General features: G+C 36.3%; 1 protein-coding gene across 1 annotated transcript; it reads right to left on the reverse strand.

Moving 5' to 3' along the window:
• Positions 1-503: 503 nt before the first annotated feature.
• LOC121417837 (angiopoietin-1 receptor-like) lies at positions 504-15,489 on the reverse strand. The gene is made up of 11 exons (XM_041611568.1): positions 15,358-15,489; positions 14,314-14,649; positions 13,161-13,451; positions 12,739-12,876; positions 12,210-12,365; positions 10,059-10,196; positions 9,538-9,573; positions 7,425-7,709; positions 6,470-6,784; positions 6,226-6,299; positions 504-1,070 (listed from the first exon to the last, which is right to left on the reverse strand). The coding sequence occupies exons 1-11, from the start codon at positions 15,479-15,481 to the stop codon at positions 810-812; spliced, it is 2,154 nt and encodes a 717-aa protein (XP_041467502.1). The 5' UTR covers positions 15,482-15,489; the 3' UTR covers positions 504-809.
• Positions 15,490-19,622: the final 4,133 nt, after the last annotated feature.

Here is a 19,622-nt window from a genome sequence, read left to right on the forward strand (position 1 = left end):
TTTCAATTTTAAACCATCTATAACTTTCTTATTGTTGGTCCGATTTCTTTCAAACTTTCACCATTCTGTTTAATTTATTTTTCTCCTTCCCAACACAACATTTTATGGCTTAGGCTGGATTCCCCTTTAATACTTGTTTCTCCACACTTTTCCTAAACTTGACAATGATTATCAAAGTGAAAATCAAGCTTAGCCATTTCATGTAAATCACAGCTCAGTGTAAAGCAAATATCGTCACGATGGCATCGGTGTGTCTGGGAGTGGGGTGGGGCGTAATGCACTCTTTGAAGTGTTTTGTGCAATGAAACGAGTTTAAAAAGGTAAAATATATCTTCAAATCAATTTTACTAGCTGCATTCCATGTGTTATTTATGATTAGGGTCTACTTTCATTCGCAAAACTACTTCAAAGTTATGCAAATCATTTTCCACTAACTTTTCAAAAGTAAGTGTTGCTTACTCAAGCGGAAATATTTTTCGATGGTTATATCGTCATTTGTTTAAATGGATCTACAATGTTAATATGTGGAAAAATCTTCAGGATATTACAAATGTATAATCTTACACGATTTTTTTCTAAGTGTAAACTTTTTTTGATACGCTGTGCATATTTATTACCTCAAAATCTGTTCTGTTCAACTGCTTTTGTCGACGGTAATTATCTAAATTGACCGACGAAAATATCTATGTAAAATAAATGTATTGCCACTAACGGTGCGCATTACTTTGGTCATTAATATTAATAATAACAAATACATATATTTTATTGATGTTTTTCCCCGAACAAATTAATTTTAAATGAGATAAAGTTTAAATGATTCTACTCGGCTTACTATCTTCTGCAGTCATAGCCAATAATGGTTGACTCATATCACCTTCTGAATCACGATTGAGAATAGCCATAGTGATAATATAAGTGGTGTATGGCTCTGGCAAAGACAGATCAAAACCCATAGAAACATTTAAAGGAACATCGATGGATCCTCGGGATACCGTTGAAACTTCCACTGAGTTCCAATAGATTCGAACGCCCGTTAATCCACTCCGGCAGTTAGCGTCCGAAGTAGGGTTCTGTAGCATAATAATACAAAATAACTAACAAGTATTCCAGGCTTTGAGAAAGTATTGCAGGGAAACTCGCAGTCGAACTTCGAATGGCTATTGGCTTCCACAGGAAAAATAATCTTGCCCGTCTAACCGGGATATATAATTCCCATGGCTTCCCTCAAAAGAAACGCCTAATATATATGCAGGGGGTGGCAATTTGAAAATTTACAATTTTTACTGATTTTTTTTTTAACTTCACCCTAAGTGTGCACAAAATTTTTCAATTTCACTTGAAAGAAAAAACATACCCCCTCCCCCACCTCCTCCATGACAACCTTGGTCCCTTTGCTCCCATTTCAAGTTTCTTTTAAAAAGTAAGAAGTTTCTTTTCCACTGGGAAAATGGGCCCGGGGGGCCACTTCCATTCACGAGGGGATACCATGCGCGACCATAGGTTCTCGAAAAGCACCCTAAACACGTAATTTATGTACCCCTTAACAAGTAATGGCGCGTGAAACCCTACCCTTAACAAGTATTGGAAACAAAACGATACTATTGGCATCTATTCCCTGAAATGAACCCCTAAACAAGTACAGGAATGTTTTATTGTTACGGGTCCTTCGGTCGTCGGTTTTACCTTATTTGGCGACCCCACCTTCTACACCTCGCGCAAATCGGACTCTAAACACGAAGTGTTGGGGCAAAAAAGGACATCCTTTATAAAACATTTTGATTTTGTTTTATCATCCCCGCAAATTCGACCCTAAACACGTAATTTTCCTAGCGAAATAGATACCCTTTTTTCATTATTTTTGTGTGTTTTCACACCCTTATCACGTTACGTACGTAACGTGCCCTATCGTGAAAAAGACATCCTTTTTACGTGTTTTTTGGTCGCGCATGGTATCCACTCGTCAATGTAAGTGGCCCCCCGGGAAAATGGGTAAAGTATTCTGCGAGCAACAATAATCCGCATCCCCCTTCTCGAAAAAAATACTGTTCAGCGATCGCGCTTGGCGGGATCTGGTCACAAGGGCCGCCACGCGCCCGGCAGAGGCAACTTGTTATTCGGTGTGCCTGAGTTTCGGCACAACCCCCCCCCCCCCCCCAAAAAAAAAAAAATAATAATAATAATAATAATAAAAAAATAATAAAAAATAAACAAATCCGGGCAAAACTATGCATGTTCTATTTAAACCTTTTAAACTTGCGCAGTCCTGTCTCCCCCAAACAAAAATAATAATGATAACCAATACATGTATTAATAAACAATGAAACACCATTTCTTCACAAACTCTGTCTACCGATTATATAAAGCAAACAATGGACAGACTTTCCTATTGCGATACAACCAATACTTCTGTTTATACAGAAAATTGCGCAATTTGCAATGAAATGCGAATAAATGACATGCTAGCATAGAAACTGATATCAGAAAATAAACATGGGAATTACATGTAATTGCCTAAAGGGATGGTCCGGGCTGAAAATATTTAATCTAGATACATAGGATAGGATTCAATGAGCAAAATGCTGAAAACTTCATCGAAATCGGATACCAAATAATAAAGTTATTGAACTTTCCGTTTTCTGATGTTATTACAATAAATTCTTATTTTTTCATTATTTCTTACTTTTGTGTGAATAATATGTCTCCCTTATAATGAATTAAGTTGCAGCAATAAACACATAATGCACTAAATCAGTTGTCAATCCAATTTGTGTAGTTCTCGGAGGACAAATTTGGAATAAACCTAATTTCATATAATAAAATACAAAAGAACAAATGGGATTTGACATCATCGGCCCACCTAGTGAATATTCATGACGACTGTTTTCACAATATATTGCTAAACTTTAAAATTTAATAACTTTATTTGTTATCCGATTTTGATTGAATTTTCGGCATTTTCTCAATGAACTCTACCTTATTTATCAAGCTATAAATACTTTCAGCCTGGACCATCCCTTAAATGAAACGGGTTCGCAGAATTTATTCGTAATGGGACATTTATTAGTAATCCCTCTAGTGTGACATCACAGGCCGATGTCTATGGAGCCCGCCAGGTGACATGAAGGAGAATGAAGGAGAAAACATTCTCCGTGCATTATTTCGTTCCCTCGCAATATTATTTTGTTCCCACGCAATACTATTTCGTTCTTTCTAAATACTATTTCCTTCCCACCAATATTATTTCTCTCCGACCTACCGAACCGCACCGGCCGTCTATAAGTCCTGCAGCTTAGCAACATGCTTTGGTATGGTATGCGCTGATTATGGTTGTGGTGATTATGATGGTGATGACGGTAACATCTTTTCGTCCATCAATGATAATAATAATAATAATTAGACCATTTATATAGCGCAGTCACTATGTAAATATACTCTACTGCGCTGTAGTGTAACAGAGCTCCCAACAATGCTACTGCTCAAACAAATTAAACAATTATGCATATAATACAAATAACCAAAAACTTCTAAAAAAGATGGGTCTTCAATAAATGTTTGAAGATGGTAACAGTTGGTGCTTTTCGTATTTCCAGGGGTAATTTGTTCCAAAGCTTTGGAGCAGCACAACTGAAAGCACGATCCCCAAGAGTTACTTTTGTTCTCAAGTGAGGTAGCTTTAGAAGCAGCTTATCCTGTGTACTTCGTAATCAACATATTCATCTAACAACCATTCGGGCTAATAATCACTTTGTCTATAAATAACCACTTTTTCTATGACCAAGTCTTCTCATAACCAGTTGGTTTAATACTCAATTTCTTTTCACCATCCAACCTCATGGCCTGAACATCCAAGAGGGGAACGACTGATTAATCCTTCTTTTCCACTTTCCATTTGTATACACATATATGTTTTTCCCTCAGCTCTTTTAGATTAGTTACATTTTAGTTTCTGCCTCTACTTTCCTCCCATATCTCATACAAGCTCAGCTCCTATTTTTCCTCCCTCATTCAGGCGATATAACAATTATTATTTATTTTTTTCTCTCCCTTCACCTCTTAAAGTTACCACTTATTTACTTCGCTTTTTTCATGTTTACTATGTTTGTTTGTTTTCTCAATACAACCCCTCTCTCATACAGCATCAGCTTCTTTATTTGCATTCACCCTTTTAGGCAATTTGCTTCCCTTCCATATATACAGGGGTTTTTTTTCTTCTTTTCTACTATATAGTCTTCTTTTTCCCCCTCACACCCAGCGGATTACTATATCAGAAACACCATTTGTATATACATATATATATTTTCCTTTTGTATATTTTATACTTTTATACTTACAGATTTATTTTTACACTTACTTTCTTCTCTTAGTTTGTTTAATGCTCTATCTTACATACTTTATAGTGTCTTTTGCACATTATCAGTTGTTCCCTTCTCTTTCCCTTTTCCCCACTTTTATGCACCAGTTTATTATGCCTTTCTTTGTTGCCCGTTTGACCCACCTCTCACTAATTCTCTTGTTATTTTTCTCTTCCTCATACCCTTAATCATGTTTTGTCCTAAATAGGCTGTTTGATGTTGCCTCCTTATATATTAATCACTCCCCGCTTGAGGTCTTTCTTTGGCCTTACTCACACCAACTTCCCTTTGTGTCTGCCTACTCCTTTTCTTTCATCCCCTTCATTAACCTGATTGGTCATCTCTTCTCCCTAATGCCCCTTATGTCTCCTTGTTTCCAGTTGCTGTTGAATGTCTGTGGTCTATATTATGGTTGTTCTACCTTACATGTTTGTCATTTTGCCTCCGAAGAAGATTCTGCTACATGTAGGATCGAAAGCTTAGGCCCCTTTTGACTCTCTTATTTACTCCATTGGCTCCTTGTTTAGATAAGCAGTTTTCATCAGCTTCTTTTTGCCATTTTCTTTTCATTCTTTCCGCGCACAACTTACTCTTGGTCCAATTAAACCAAATGGTATACGGATCAAATGGCTATTGAACCAACTGGTTATTAGACAAAATGGTGAGTTGAAGAAAAATGGCAATTAGACCATAGAGCTATGATTAGACCATGTGAATAGTGGACGAACTGATGATATACCAAATGTAGTCGAGTTAGTAATTGAACGAATTGGCAGTAGACCAAATTAGAATAAACCGTAGGCCTATCCTTTGCATTTTGATTTGTGCACGCGTTGCTGAATCACCGACACACACGCGTACCGGCCCCATCCCCTACTTCTCGAAACTCCTCTTACACAAATCTCCCACTTTCTTTATATTCGTCCTAGCGTCATTCACAGCTGCTCCCTGTGACTTTCTCTTGTTCTTACACCATAGAGCTATTTACATACCCTCACACAAAAAATTCAAATTAAGAAAGAATCAGGGAGAAGGAAATTAGAAATTGATCAAATTATGCAAATTGATACGAATTCATGCACGTGTATTCCTATTTATTCAAAATCTGAACAAAAAAAAGATAATTCTCTCTATATATCCTCTATAATTACTTCTGTTCAATCTTCTCTATCAGAAACTACCAACTTTAGTGGTTTTCCAAATAGGTTTATTTTCATTTTGTTTAATGCCAATTCGTCCAATAACCTGGTTGTTAGACGAATACGTTGATAGACGAAATGACATTACCATCATCACCATCATAATCACGACCATCATCAGCGCATACCATACCAAAGCATGTTGCTACGCTGCGCGCGTTATACACAGCCGGTGTGGCGCGGCGGATCGGAGCGAGAGGGGGAATAATGTGCATGGGAACGAAATAATATTGCGAGGGAACGAAACAGTATTCGAGGAAACGAAATAGTATTGCGTGGGAACGAAATAATATTGCGTGGGAACGAAAGAGTATTGCATGGAACGAAATAGTATTGCGTGGGAACGATAAAATATTTCGAGGGAACGGAATATTATTTCGAGGGAACTAGATAATATTGCGAGGGAACGAAATAATGCACGGTTATTTTTGTTCTCTCCTTCATGTCATCTGGCGGGCTCCGTAGACGTCTGACTAATAAATTAATTGACAAATTCGTCATAGCCTTTCCTCTAGGGGAACGCGTGCATATAAAAATACCCAATTTGCATGTGTACTTGAGAATTTTAAATAATTCAAAACTCAGCTGTAAAGATTTAGTTTGTGCATCACTGTCTCAATATGAGTCAACTCATTTTAAAAAAATGGTATGATGATTAGGAATATGATACTCACCTTCCACTTGATGTTCAGTGTTCGAGATAGAGAAGATGATGAAACGTTGATAGACTGCACTAAACCAAAGGGCGCTATAAAAAAATAATGATCGAAGAAAAGATCAATTTACCTGTGGGTTTACCGCTGAGCTGTAACGGCGAATTCGACGATTTATGGACGCGTCCGTTACTTGTTGTTTCGGCACGTACATACTACTCCAAAAAAATAGGGATATCCCCCCCCCTAAAAAGTGAAAACTTACGTGAGCATTTTGTTGTACCTTGGACTTCCAGTCGAGGTCCCTGACCCCCTACACCTGGTCTAACTGCTACTACAGCGAACACATAGTCTGTATCCGGACTTAGACCAGTCACTGTCTCAGATGGAGCTAGAGGATCAGATCGTGACGTCACTTCTTGCTCCTGTTCCTCTGGATCGTCGACTCTATAATAGATACGGTAACGTTGAAGAGGAGGATCACCTATATCTGTTGCTGCATCCCAGGCATCCCACATGAGGGTGATGGATTCATTACTCCTTCTGGTTACCACGGGGGAACTACGAAGCTCTGGTTGGGCTATAGAAAGGCGATATGTGGAAGCGATAATGATATAGCAATTAATTACTCCGAATGAAAATAATGCATTAATGAATTAGAATTTATAGATCTTAACTTATTTTTTTACCTAAACACATTTACTATAGTCGGACCAAAATCGCAAGATTTAATGAAAACAAAATATGTTGATTTACAAATGATTTCCACAGAATCTATATTGATATCAAGCTTATTTTTATGTTTTGTTACTACGTTTATAATACCCATTGTATGGGATAAGATTTTTGTTATTCTTGAAGTTTTTAACTTATGATTGCTTTATCCACTTGCTCACAATTTCCTTGTAATTATGTAACATAATTATTTGCTGCTACCAGAAAATATTTATCATAGCATTGGCGCACTATTGAGGAAATGGGACGGACACACCTTTCCCAATGATTTGGCTGAGGGGAAAAGAAATGGGAAAAATATTAAGAAAAAAAGGAAAAGAAAATACACGACTGAAATTGAAATTCAGGGTAGTGTAAGCCTATAAGTATTTCATATAAAAAAGTTAAATGATCCGAATAATGTTAGCATCCCCCCTCCTCCCTCCCGTCCTTCTTTAAAAAAAATCAATCTCTTTATCTAACAGAAAATTTAACAATTCACCTACTGAATTCTCCGTCAGCCGTAAGAGACTCTGACCAACATTCGTTTACGTCGTGGATGGAGCAGGCGAATTTTTCTCCAACGTTAACGTCAAATACAAGAAAAATAAAACGTCCGGGTGATGTAGTTCCGAGTGATATTATATTTTCCCGCGTAAAATTCCCACTGCCCAATTTCCTGTAGATATTTACCACTGGAGCAGCCGTAGAAATGAATTTCTCTCCGTTTAGTTGACAAAAGAAATTGCTATACTGTCCTCTGTTAGCTTTTTCATATTCAACAGTGAATGCTTTAAAACAAAATAGATATACACACATAAATGTAATTACAGTTTGATTATTTTTTTGTTTCGCTGCAGTTGTAGAGAAGTTTAGAGACTCAATGATTTTGTTTAAAATCAGGTGCATGCAGCCGATCACTGACAACAGAAGCAATGGTTTGCATTTTTTGAAGAAGTACTCCGGATCGAAAATCTCTAAATGTGATGGCAAATAACTAACTTATTTTAAATTCTAGCAGCGCAAAGGTGTTGATTATGAATGTTGATGTGCATTGTTGCTACACTGTACAGCGCGCGGATATCCGATTATCCGGCCTCTTGGCCGTGTTGTTAATAAACCACACACTCCCACTCAATACTCCGTCTGGTAAATTATCTTCTATTTTTTGTAAGACTGGCACAGGATTATTTAAAGACAATTATTTGCACACCGTCATGAATATCAATATGTAGAATGAGGATGTCATGTCCCCACATTGCTTTTTAATGTTATTACATTGTATCATAATTACTTCATATTTCCTTGCATGAGTGAATGAGTAATTGATATGCAACAATGATTATCTAACAAATTAAATCTGTTTTTCAATCCATTATTATCCATAATTTGTGGACGAAATTTAAGTGTTGTGTCCAGAGTATTCTGTTCTTTACGCGATAAAGTGAATTTACAATAAAATGGGTTGTACTTTAATGATGATGAATAATATTAATACTAATAATCATTACCATTATAATGATTATTACCCGGCAGGATGGATGAACGCATTTGCGCCTTTTTGGCTGTTCAGCTACAGCCGGGGTATATGATACCAAGTATCAATCGCAGTAGAGTATATATTGTATAAAGAAGTTGTGCTGTATAAATGAACCATGGTATTATCATTTTTATTATAATCACCATCATCATTATGAATATCATTATCATCATTATCATCATTTTTATCCTTACCATTATCATAATTATTATGAAAAGAACAATTACATATTATTATAATGATGATAATAACATCATAATTATTTTAACCATGGATACCACCTAAAATCTGAAGGAAAAAAAATATTGTGCCAAAAATGTGTGGATTTATGCTTTCTACCGGGTACCCTTTTGTAACACCTGCTTTGTCAAGAGTTGCAAATGTAGATAAACACCTTGCATATGATGCGAGTGCTGCCATGGGATTCGAATTAATTAATCTTAATCTTTGACAACATTTGATATATGAAGAGTTTAGTTGCAAAAGGGGTTAGATCCACTTGTTTTCACTTATTGGAGTATTTGTATGAGAAGTTTGCAGTTCTTTGGGGGTTTTGAACAATGACGAGCCGCCATGCCTCTGTCTATCTGCCTTAACCACTAGACCACAGAGACGGGTTAGTGGTAAGGGCCAGCCTGATCCAATTGACCGTCAGATAGACAGAGGCATGGCGGCTTGTCATTGTTCAAAACCCAACTTCACCCGACAAAGGAAATTATAATTGGTATGGTGTCGAAAATCTGTCTATCTGACGGTCAATTGGATCAGGCTCGCCCTAACCACTAACCCGTCTCTGTGGTCTAGTGGTTAAGGCACCGGCGTTCAAAGCTTGGGGCCCGGGTTCGATTCCCGGCAGAGACATTTTTTCGGCATCACCAATTTTTCCAAAAGGGTAGATAGCTCTGGGGAACCTTGATTTAAGCTACGCCTACCATTGTTCTCTTCATCGATTTCTTTACACTATATATACATGTATATATATATATATATATATATATATATATATATATATATATATATATATATATATATATATAAATATATATTTTGGGAAGTTCAAAATGCAGATTTCCACTTACGTTCGCAATTAGGACCACATCTTCCCAGAACGCATTCTGTAGATTATAATTAGGAAGAAAAAAAGGGTACTTTAATAATCATTTAGAGTTGTGATAATCTCTCCGAAAGTGAATACGTCATTCATTTCCTTTAAGCAAAGTGACTATTATGTATGTCAGGAAAATATCTTTCTGTATAGGCTCCCAATATCTAATCACTAACATTGTAAGAAAGTTGCCAGAGGGGGTTTTAATAGAAACATTAAAGACTGGGAACTTGCCTCCCCCCCCCCCCCGACCAAAAGAAAAATAACTTTAATTGTCCCAATGCTTCATCAGAAAAATAAAATGACTCAATGACTGGGGCATTTTTCTTTTAAGATTTGAATGTTAGATAACATCAGAGTTTACATCGCATTGTAGACCCTTCCCTGTGTATAAGAAGAAACAGGGCACAAGTCATTCGTGTAATATCGATCTATTGTAATTGTTCTTATTAAATATCGTAGATTTGTATTTGTAAATTATCAGGTTTCACTGACCTTGGCAGTTTACCCCAGTCCATTCTGATTCGCAATCAGAGGAGCTTCCTTTACAGACACCAGTAAACCGATCACATTCTCCTGATACACAATGGCATGTCTCGGTACAACTTGCTCCAAACTCACCTGCTTCACATTCTACAAGTGTAGCGGTAAAGAACAATATACATAATGAGACAAAGGGTGAGAGGTGTATTAAAGAACAGTTTGGAATGTGTAATTTACCAAAATGTGCCGTATCTTTTTATCAGCATTTTGGTAACTGCACGTGTTGGTAATTTATCCCAATTCTCAGTAAATTTAAGAGCCAATTCATCCAAAAGCAACTACGTCTAAAAGCTAATTCATCTAAACGCCATTTTGTTCAATAAATATTTTGTCCAATAGCTGCTTCATCCTATAGCCATTAATAGGCAAAAAGCAACTTCGTCCAAGGGCCAAATGGTGTAATGTCATTTCGTCCTGTTCGGTCAAAACCCCACTTGGTCAAATTAACAGTTGGTCCAATACCCTCTTGATGTAACCATGGATGTGTTACTGACATTTGGTCCGATTTAATATCCATTTGGTCAAATGCCCACTTGGTCTAATGGGTAAATCGTAACAAGGGGCAGGGGGCATGTATAGATTCAATTCAATTCAATTTTAATTATTTCACTTCCATCAAACAAAAACAAATTGTATACCATATTATTATTAAGTATTTGTATCCATTGCAATGAAACAAAAATGATAATACATATGTTGTGGAAAACACACAATTTGGGCAACACATTGGAGGTTTTAAACAAGTATATACTATTTTTCAATAGAAATTAAATTAAGATGGAAATGGAGGGACCCACTCAAGCGATGCTTGTACAATGCTTGTATATAAGAGGGGAGGATTAATAAAGGCAAGGCATTTAATCTGCAATGCTTTTTTATCCTGCTTTCAAGTAAATGTTATTTGCATTATTTGCAACTAGGTGTGCACTTTAAAAAAAAACACTATCATTGTTCCATTCCGTGAATGATTAGATTCCACGGTAATACCACAGTTTTATATATTTACATTAACAATGTTTATTGCGTGTATAAACCACGCATAAAACTTGGGAAAATCCCTTTTTATACGGCGATTTTGACACAATTGTAGAGGTTTGTGTTATATATACATATATGAAAAAACAGACAATAGACTTGCGGATTGTGAGTTGGAACGAGCTCTGTCTGATTGGAAGTTCCAACTGATTGAAAATCGGCGGTGCGTGGCAAAAGATATTGTGTACATATTTATTTTCTTGTAATGGTTGATCTCTATTTGTATGCATGCATAGCAAATGAACCAGTTTTTCCACCTTGAAAAGGCAGACTCCGTGCTATGTTTGCTTGTTTTAAACGTGATTTTGTTTGTTTTACGAATCAAACAAATCACCTAGAAGCAAACTGACCGTGTCATACGTCATAATTATTTTTTATCTATTGAGTGGCGAAAACTGAACTACGTATTGATACTCATATGAAAGCAACAAATTCTCCATAAAACACCCTTTTTAATGTAATTGTATTGCTAGCGCACATTAGGTTGACTCGAAGAAAACAAGCTGGTCTTTGATTATGAAACTTATTATGAAAATATGTATTTACAGGTAAGAAAAAAATTGCTAAGAACTTTTCTGAATGTAGGTACACTATACACTGCTAAAACAAGGGTGTTAATTTGACACCAGCCAGGTAGTCATATCGGTCCACACAAGAGAGGTGTTGAGACAACACCAGTTTGGCGTTAGGTGGTAACACCGCCCGAGCGTTGTTGGAGCGATCTTAGAGCGGAGGGGAAAGAGAGTCGAATTTCGCTCACAAAATTGGGGGAAAATCGAAAACAAACAAAAAAAAACAATCGAAATAAAAAAATGGTGAACGGTAGCGAGCGGTGACGATCTTTTCTTTCCGCTTCACGACCACTCCAACAACGCTCGGGCGTTGTGACCAGGCCTTAACACCAATTTGGCATTTAAGCAACACCAATTAGTATTAAATCAATATCGTTTCTTTCTTAATTGGTGTTGTTTCAACACCTCTCTGGTGTGAACCCATATAGATACCAGGCTGGTGTTGAATTAACACCGGTGTTTTTGCAGTGTAGCATCGGTAACCATGATATCATACCTGTAGTACAGTCTAATCCTTTATATCCTGGTGTACATGAACAGCCATAGGGATCAGGTACACAAACCTGAAGACCACTACATGCCTTCTTATCATCTGATACATCGTAGTCACATCGGTACTCGCAGTTACGACCAAAGCGATTTCCACCGCATGCTATAACGTGGTATAGAAAGATCATTGTCTTTACAGCATTAAACGAATTTTAATTCATTTCTAAATGAATAAGTGCAAATAAATTAAAATATACAGGATGAATATTAATCATTACTTGGGTGAGTCACGTATAAAAGGAAAGCCAGCAAAATCTTAGGGCGACTTCACGCTGAAATCCTAATTTTTGAATGTGAAAAGTTAATAAGGAAATAATAAAGTTATATGTTTAACAATTGATTGTTGACATGTTTAAATTTGTTGTTGTTTTTTTTCTCTCCACAGGTGATGTAATGCTCGCTTCGACCGATTCGAAGGTCACTGTGAAAACTTTGGTAGAATATAGTGGCTTGATAATTATGGAGCAAAAGCTTACCTATTTCACAAGAAACGCCCTGAAATCCTGGCGGACAGATGCAATCCCCGGTTTGATCGTGGCATATTCCTCCATTATAACACGATGAGCAGAAATTGGTGCAACCACTATGTTCATTATAGCGACCAGCCGGGCATGCTGGAATATGATTTATTAATAATTGTTGAAGCAATAATCTACATTATTATCCCGTTCAATTGGTACGCCATATAGAACATCCCCCTACCGCGTCTTGTCTAAATGGATAAACCTGATAAACAAATATTTTTCCAACATTACTTCCCCCATCCATAAAAATGATAATGATAAAAATAACAACGATCAATTAGTAAATGAATGAATACAAAAATATATGAATAAATGAATGAAAAAAAGATGAAAAAATAGAGATTCTGTCGCCTGGAGCGTGTGCAATAACATACCTCTAACAATTAGTCTTTGTAGTCCAGCCCTTGCCAGTCCTCTTTCACCTCCCAGATGAAGTTCGTAAACACCTTTATATGATGTATCCACTTCCCCTACTATTGTATAGACTGTCAAACTTGCGAAGATCGTGTTCTGAGATATAGTTTCATGAGGGTTTGTTGTACCATTAAACCTCCATTCTTTGGTAGCTGTACTACTAGGGGTGACCTCAGTAAAATCAACAGTCACATTCACATCACCTTTGTTGACTGTCTTTGTGAACCTGCCACTAAGAGGTAAAAATTTAGCTGCAAGAAATTAATAAACAATTGTGATGTATATGGATATAAAGGTAGTTGTGACTAGTGATAATACAGATAAAGTAAATAAAAACATAATAAACAGACCATAACAAACAACCAAAAACGCACCATCAGAAACAACAAGAACAAAACATATCAATGAATAGTAATACAGATAATAGTCATAGTAATCCCTTGCCTCTTTTCAGATATTGTTTTATCATGTTAAATATATGAAAGGCCAGCAACGACAGTCTCAACCACCTACGATCTTTAATCGTAAATGATGCAAATCATTAACTCCAGCCAGTTACAATTTTTTATAAACATTTTTTTATCAATCGAGGTGGAAAATGAAGAGATTATTGAGTATTGCCTGTTTCATTGATTTCCAAACTTGTCAAATCTTTCCCATTATAACCAAATATTTTACACTAAATGGATATAGATAATGTGTTTCCACAAATATTGGTAAGCCTTTATTTAGTTTTGATATCCCCCACCCCGAGAAAATGAATAAATTAATGCATAAATAAAAAAAATAATTAAATAACTGATTAATAAAATGGATATCTTAAAAACTTCCTTTATATCTTCAGTTTGAATTTTATATAATATCTCTTTAATCCTGTCCTAGTTGATTAGCATCCCCTTTCTAGACAAAATTTGTTGAGTTTTCGTGGTCACAAGGAGATATGCGCATCGTTAACTTATATCATCCATGCCCGCGAACATGAATTTGAAAATTATTCACTCGTTTTATTGCCAGAGCACCAACTGACTAAGTATTTAAAGAGTAATACCTGTGTTTATCCATAAAAGATTATAATTCAATATATATTCTGTATTGTTATAACTGATGTCTTACCATCGGATCTCAGGAAAATTGTTGGTACAGCGGAGTATTCTCCATTAAGCATTGCAGCGCAGTAGAAGACTCCGTACGAACTGTGCTGACTTGTGTCAAGATTTACTCTGTAGACTTGAGTCGATGGATTACCAGCCATGAAAGAAACACTTGGAGGTGGATCGCCATTAGCAGGGTCATGGATATAATTGTAAGTGTAGACGTACCTCCCTATAAAAACCACTGCTCTCAAATCAGGAGCACTTCTGTAGCCATGGTAGCAGTCGAAGAAAGGTTCACCAGTCTCCGTGCTTGTGTATCCTCGACTGGTAGTAGATATATAAACACCAACACATGCTGAAATAAAGAAACTTGCATAGGTTAACTTTTTTGTCATTATTTTTCCCTCGTACATCCTTTCCCATATTGGAGAACCGGGTAATTATACCATTAAACCTTGGCCATACAGTATGTTGTTGCATTTGTCACACGTAGTCAAATTTTGAATAAGAATGTAATAGTCATTTCGAGAAAGGGAGCGAACTTTCCTTTCCTACAACTTATTAACATCACGCACGAACTTTCAAATTATAGGAAGACTAAAAGAAACACCCACACACACGCATGAACACCCTGAAATACACCATCATATGCACACAAACACATAATTGTACAGAATATATGTATATATATATATGTATAAATATATACACATATATATATATGATATTTGAATATAATAAATATACAATGCATTGCATTCATACATACACAAAACTCGGGTGTTCATTTTATGAGACCTTGTCCGGACCAAGTTGAAAATCATTACCACAACTCCCATTCATGTTCACATGATTATGGGTAAAATACATTCTCAGGGTCAACTGACAAATATAAGATGCTCAGATCATCGCCAGGTTAATTATTGCAATAGGTACCTCCTCTTTCCACGTTTCATAAATGATAATTAATATCTAACCCGAATCCGAATGATCACCATTTGATTTATAAAGATTAGAGCGGAATAAATATGTGTGGTACATTGTAATAAAAGCAATACTTTACCTCCATATAAATTCAGCAGAAATGCAATTCCAAACAACTTATTGGAATTCATTTTAAAGCCAGTCACCAAATTATCACGGTGTAGAGATCTGACCAGTAGCAGCACGAACTGGTTAGAAACCATTATCTTCTGGGCATATGGTCTCATAGCATGTATAAAAGAAGTTCAGCCTATTTATGATTACTGTCTATCAAGCGGGGAAATAACAGGAAGTATAATACTTGACTTTCTATTTCAATTTGGGAAAATGCACTATATGTATATCCGCATCATGAACATGTATACCATGTTTCCACAACTTGCGGCCTTCCAATCGAAAGGTTACCCTAAAACACGTTAATGTTCATGATTGTTGAAAAAAATCTCATGGGTAAATATTATTTTAGTTTTATAGCAAAGAGCTTCAGTCTCGGTCTCGCTTTATAAATACTTTTTATGAAAAGAATGCATAATTTCTGCGACAACCTAACCATCAGCCAATTAAATTGAATGGCTTCAGTGACATTTAACTGTTGTTTTTAATTTGTTATCGTAACAAGTATCATGAAACGGGCCCCGTTCCTGTTTCCTAACCAGGAAGCCAGCATTTCCTCGAACACTTATTAATGGAGGAAAAGTAGTTCATGGAGGTTTATATCTTCTGGCTCTGCTATTCCGAACTGACCATCGACCTTTTTTTTTTGGGGGGGGGGGTATTTGTTATAACGTTGCTATTATGGCAGCTACATATACTGTGTTTACCACGGTAACAGGTCTCAGCGGCCGATTACAATCAAGACTTCCATTTTTTTCCAGAAGGGCAGCATCGCCATAGTATTAGCTAACTATGACAAGGACCCCCGATTCAATGATAAGTCTAGTACTTGAGAAAAACATCCGCCACATTTGTTTATCCTTGTTGCAGTATATGATTTAGGTGTTGACTGTAATGACTGGTGTAATGCATGTTGGGTTTGGATTTAGTTTTAAAACTTAACTTGTTGTATAATACATTGCATATTTTCCTACTTCACCAAGCCGACCCCTTGCGCAAAACTATAAGATACATTTCATGTTAGAGAAACATTTTTTGGGTAATCATTCAAAACTTGAAATTTTCATTTCCGTGGGGGGGGGGTGGGGTTCGCTTCCATCTGAAACTCCTCCATATCTGAAGTCCAATCCAAGAACATATCAATTTCCACAAATGGTGATGGATGATGGGGAGGTTGCATTTCTTGCTAATATTAAGCAGATTGACATCTGCTCTTTAATCAGGTTGCACATGTTAAAAGATAGTAGGACTTTCCTTTTCCAAATCATTGGACCGTCTAAACGTCGCACTAGTGGGGCTGCCATAGACTGGATCCCCTCCTGTTTTCTAACGTTGTTTTTATCGCGTTCCTTCTGGGAAATCAGAGTAAAGTACTCCAACGAACAGTAACACTATTTTGGCAGTAGGCTATGATGGGGTGTCCAAACTTCGCGGACTTTTCAAAATATTCATCAGGCATAACTTTGTTCCCAAAATATTCATAATAGTCCAAGAGCATGAGGTTTAACATGGAAATTTTTGGTAACAAGCTGATTTTCTCAGGATAGGTCCAGAAAAATGTCTAGAATAACATACTAAAAGTCCCTATAAGTCCTCCGTGGGGGTTTTCCGTAATCCAAGATGGCGTCCAAAATGGCCGCCATTCACAGATAATGGACATGACTCACTCATTATTCACACTAAACACCACATTTCGGTGCATGTTTATTGGTTTAAAGAGGTAAAAGATCTAGTGATACAGTTTAGAGTAGAAAATTAGCAGACTAGGTACGTAAAAATCCAAGATGGCGTCCAAAATGGCTGCCAAAACCTAAAAATCCACCATTCATCTGTTACTTCCTTTAATGTCTTTAATTTTGTTTCTATTTAATTCCAATTAATGGTTTTAATGGTCAAGTAATAGATTGGGAAAAGTTACAAGGACATTAAATGGTCAAGTATGTCCAAAAATCCAAGATGGCTTCCAAAAATGGAGGCTAAAGTGACTGTTTTTACTTACAAATGGATATACATGTAGTTCATTTGATATCTGCCTGAGTTATATGATTTTTGGTGTCTAAACCATGGTTTTAAGGGTCGAATTCTTCATTTTGGACACGTTGAAAGGACATTCAATGGTCAAGTATGTCCAAAAATCCAAGATGGCTTCCAAAAAAGGAGTCTAAATTGACTGCTGTTAGTTAGAAATTGTCATACATCATTAAAAATCCGCCTGATAGATATGATTGTGGTGTCTTTACTATGACTTTAAGTGTCGAAATAATACGTAAGCACAAGCAGACAAGACAATCAGACGTCTAGTATCTCCAAAAATCGAAGACGGCTTCCAAAAATGGAGTCTAAAATGACTTTTACTTACGAATGGACATGGTTCATTTGATATGCCTGAGATAAATGATTTTTGGTGGACATCTAAACCATGGTTTTTTATGTTAAATAATACATTTGGACACGTTAAAAGGAAATTGTGTTCAAGTAGGTGCAAAAATCCAAGATGCCTTCCAAAAATGGAGTCTAAATTGAGTGCTGTAAACTGAAAATTGTCAAACTTCATTAAAAATTCAACCAAAGAGATAGAATTGTGCTGTCTTTACTATGACTTTAAGTGTTGAAATAATAAATAAGCACACGTAGAAAGGACAATCAGACGTCCAATATGTCTAAAAAGCAAAGACTACTTCTAAAATAGAGTCTTAAATGGCTGCTGTTACATACAAATTGACATAGGTCATTTAATATATGCATGGGAGATAAGATTTTGGTGTCTAAACCATGGTTCGAAAGGTCAATAAAAACGTTGGGACAACTTACAAGGACAGCCAGTGGTCAAGTATGTCCAAAAATCCAAGATGGATTCCAAAAAATGGAGTCTAAAATGGCCGATGTTTCTTATAAAATAACATAGTTAATTTGATTTCAGCCTGAGAGATAATATTTGGGTCTCTATACTATAGTTTCAAGTGTCAAATAATACTTTGGGACAGCTTATGATGATATGCAATTGTCAATTTGCTTCACAATCCAATATGGCTTCCAGTATGGCATTTGTCTCTCTCATCGCCTAAAAATAGTCATACGCAATACTCACATGTGAGAAATAAATTTTGTTTCTTCACTATGGTTTGAAATGTCAAATATATATTAAGTAAGTCGATCGCTAGAATGTTCAGTTTTCCACTATATGTGTTATTTGGTTCCTAAATTGAACAATAATGCCTGCTATTAACTACTCCTAAATCGTTAAGATTACTTTTCCCAAATGTATTCAAGCGTAGACAACATAATTATTCCTCACATGAGGATATTTTATGAGTTATGATAATTTTTTAAGTAAGTCATTTACACGCCATTTTGTAAGCCATTTTGGATTTTTAGAAAAAACGGACAACTGCATTATAATAAATGATATAGAATTTGTATAGCGCGGTATCCACATTGCTAGGTGCTCCAGGCGCTCCTTTATCACCCCGGCTAAGCTAGTTTACCGATTCTGGTGCGCACAGCTTTTTGAGGAATTACTTCCTGCCGGTACCAATTTACGTCACCTGGGTCGTGTGCAGCACAGTGTGGATATTTTTTTTTTGCTGAAGGAAAGCACGCCATGGCTAGGATTCGAACCCACGACCCTCTGTTTGAAAGGCGAGAATCAGAACCACTAGACCATGACGCGGCCATATCATTGCTTACAATCCCAAAATATTATTTGACCCTTCAAACCAGGGATTAGACACTAAAATCATTTATATCAGGCAAATATTAAATTCTCAAAAGTCATTTTTATTATTATTATTTTGTTTTGGCGTCACCTTTGCCTGGGAGGTGAAAAGCAAACTGAATCACTGTGATCCACAAGTCTCTCCTCAAGATATAACTGATTTATACTCCATTTTTGGAAGTTATCTTGGATTTCTGAACATACTGGACCACTGGCCTATGGTCTAGACACCAAAAACATATTTCCTAGGTGAATATTAAACAAACTTGATTTTTAAAAAACAGTAACCAATCATTTATACCCAATTTTTGCAAGCCATCTTGCAGTGTTGGGCATAATTGACCACTGTCTGTCCTTTGAATTAGACCACATGTATACAGATATTAAATGATTTTTGTCAATTTGTATGTTAACAGCAGCCATCTTAGACTCAATATTTAGAAGTCGTCTTCGATTTTTTAGACATACTGAACCTCTCTGACTGTCCTTTTTACTTGTGCTTATTATTATTCAAC

This window comes from Lytechinus variegatus, chromosome 6, assembly GCF_018143015.1.
Source record: "Lytechinus variegatus isolate NC3 chromosome 6, Lvar_3.0, whole genome shotgun sequence".
Taxonomy (NCBI): Eukaryota; Metazoa; Echinodermata; class Echinoidea; order Temnopleuroida; family Toxopneustidae; genus Lytechinus; species Lytechinus variegatus.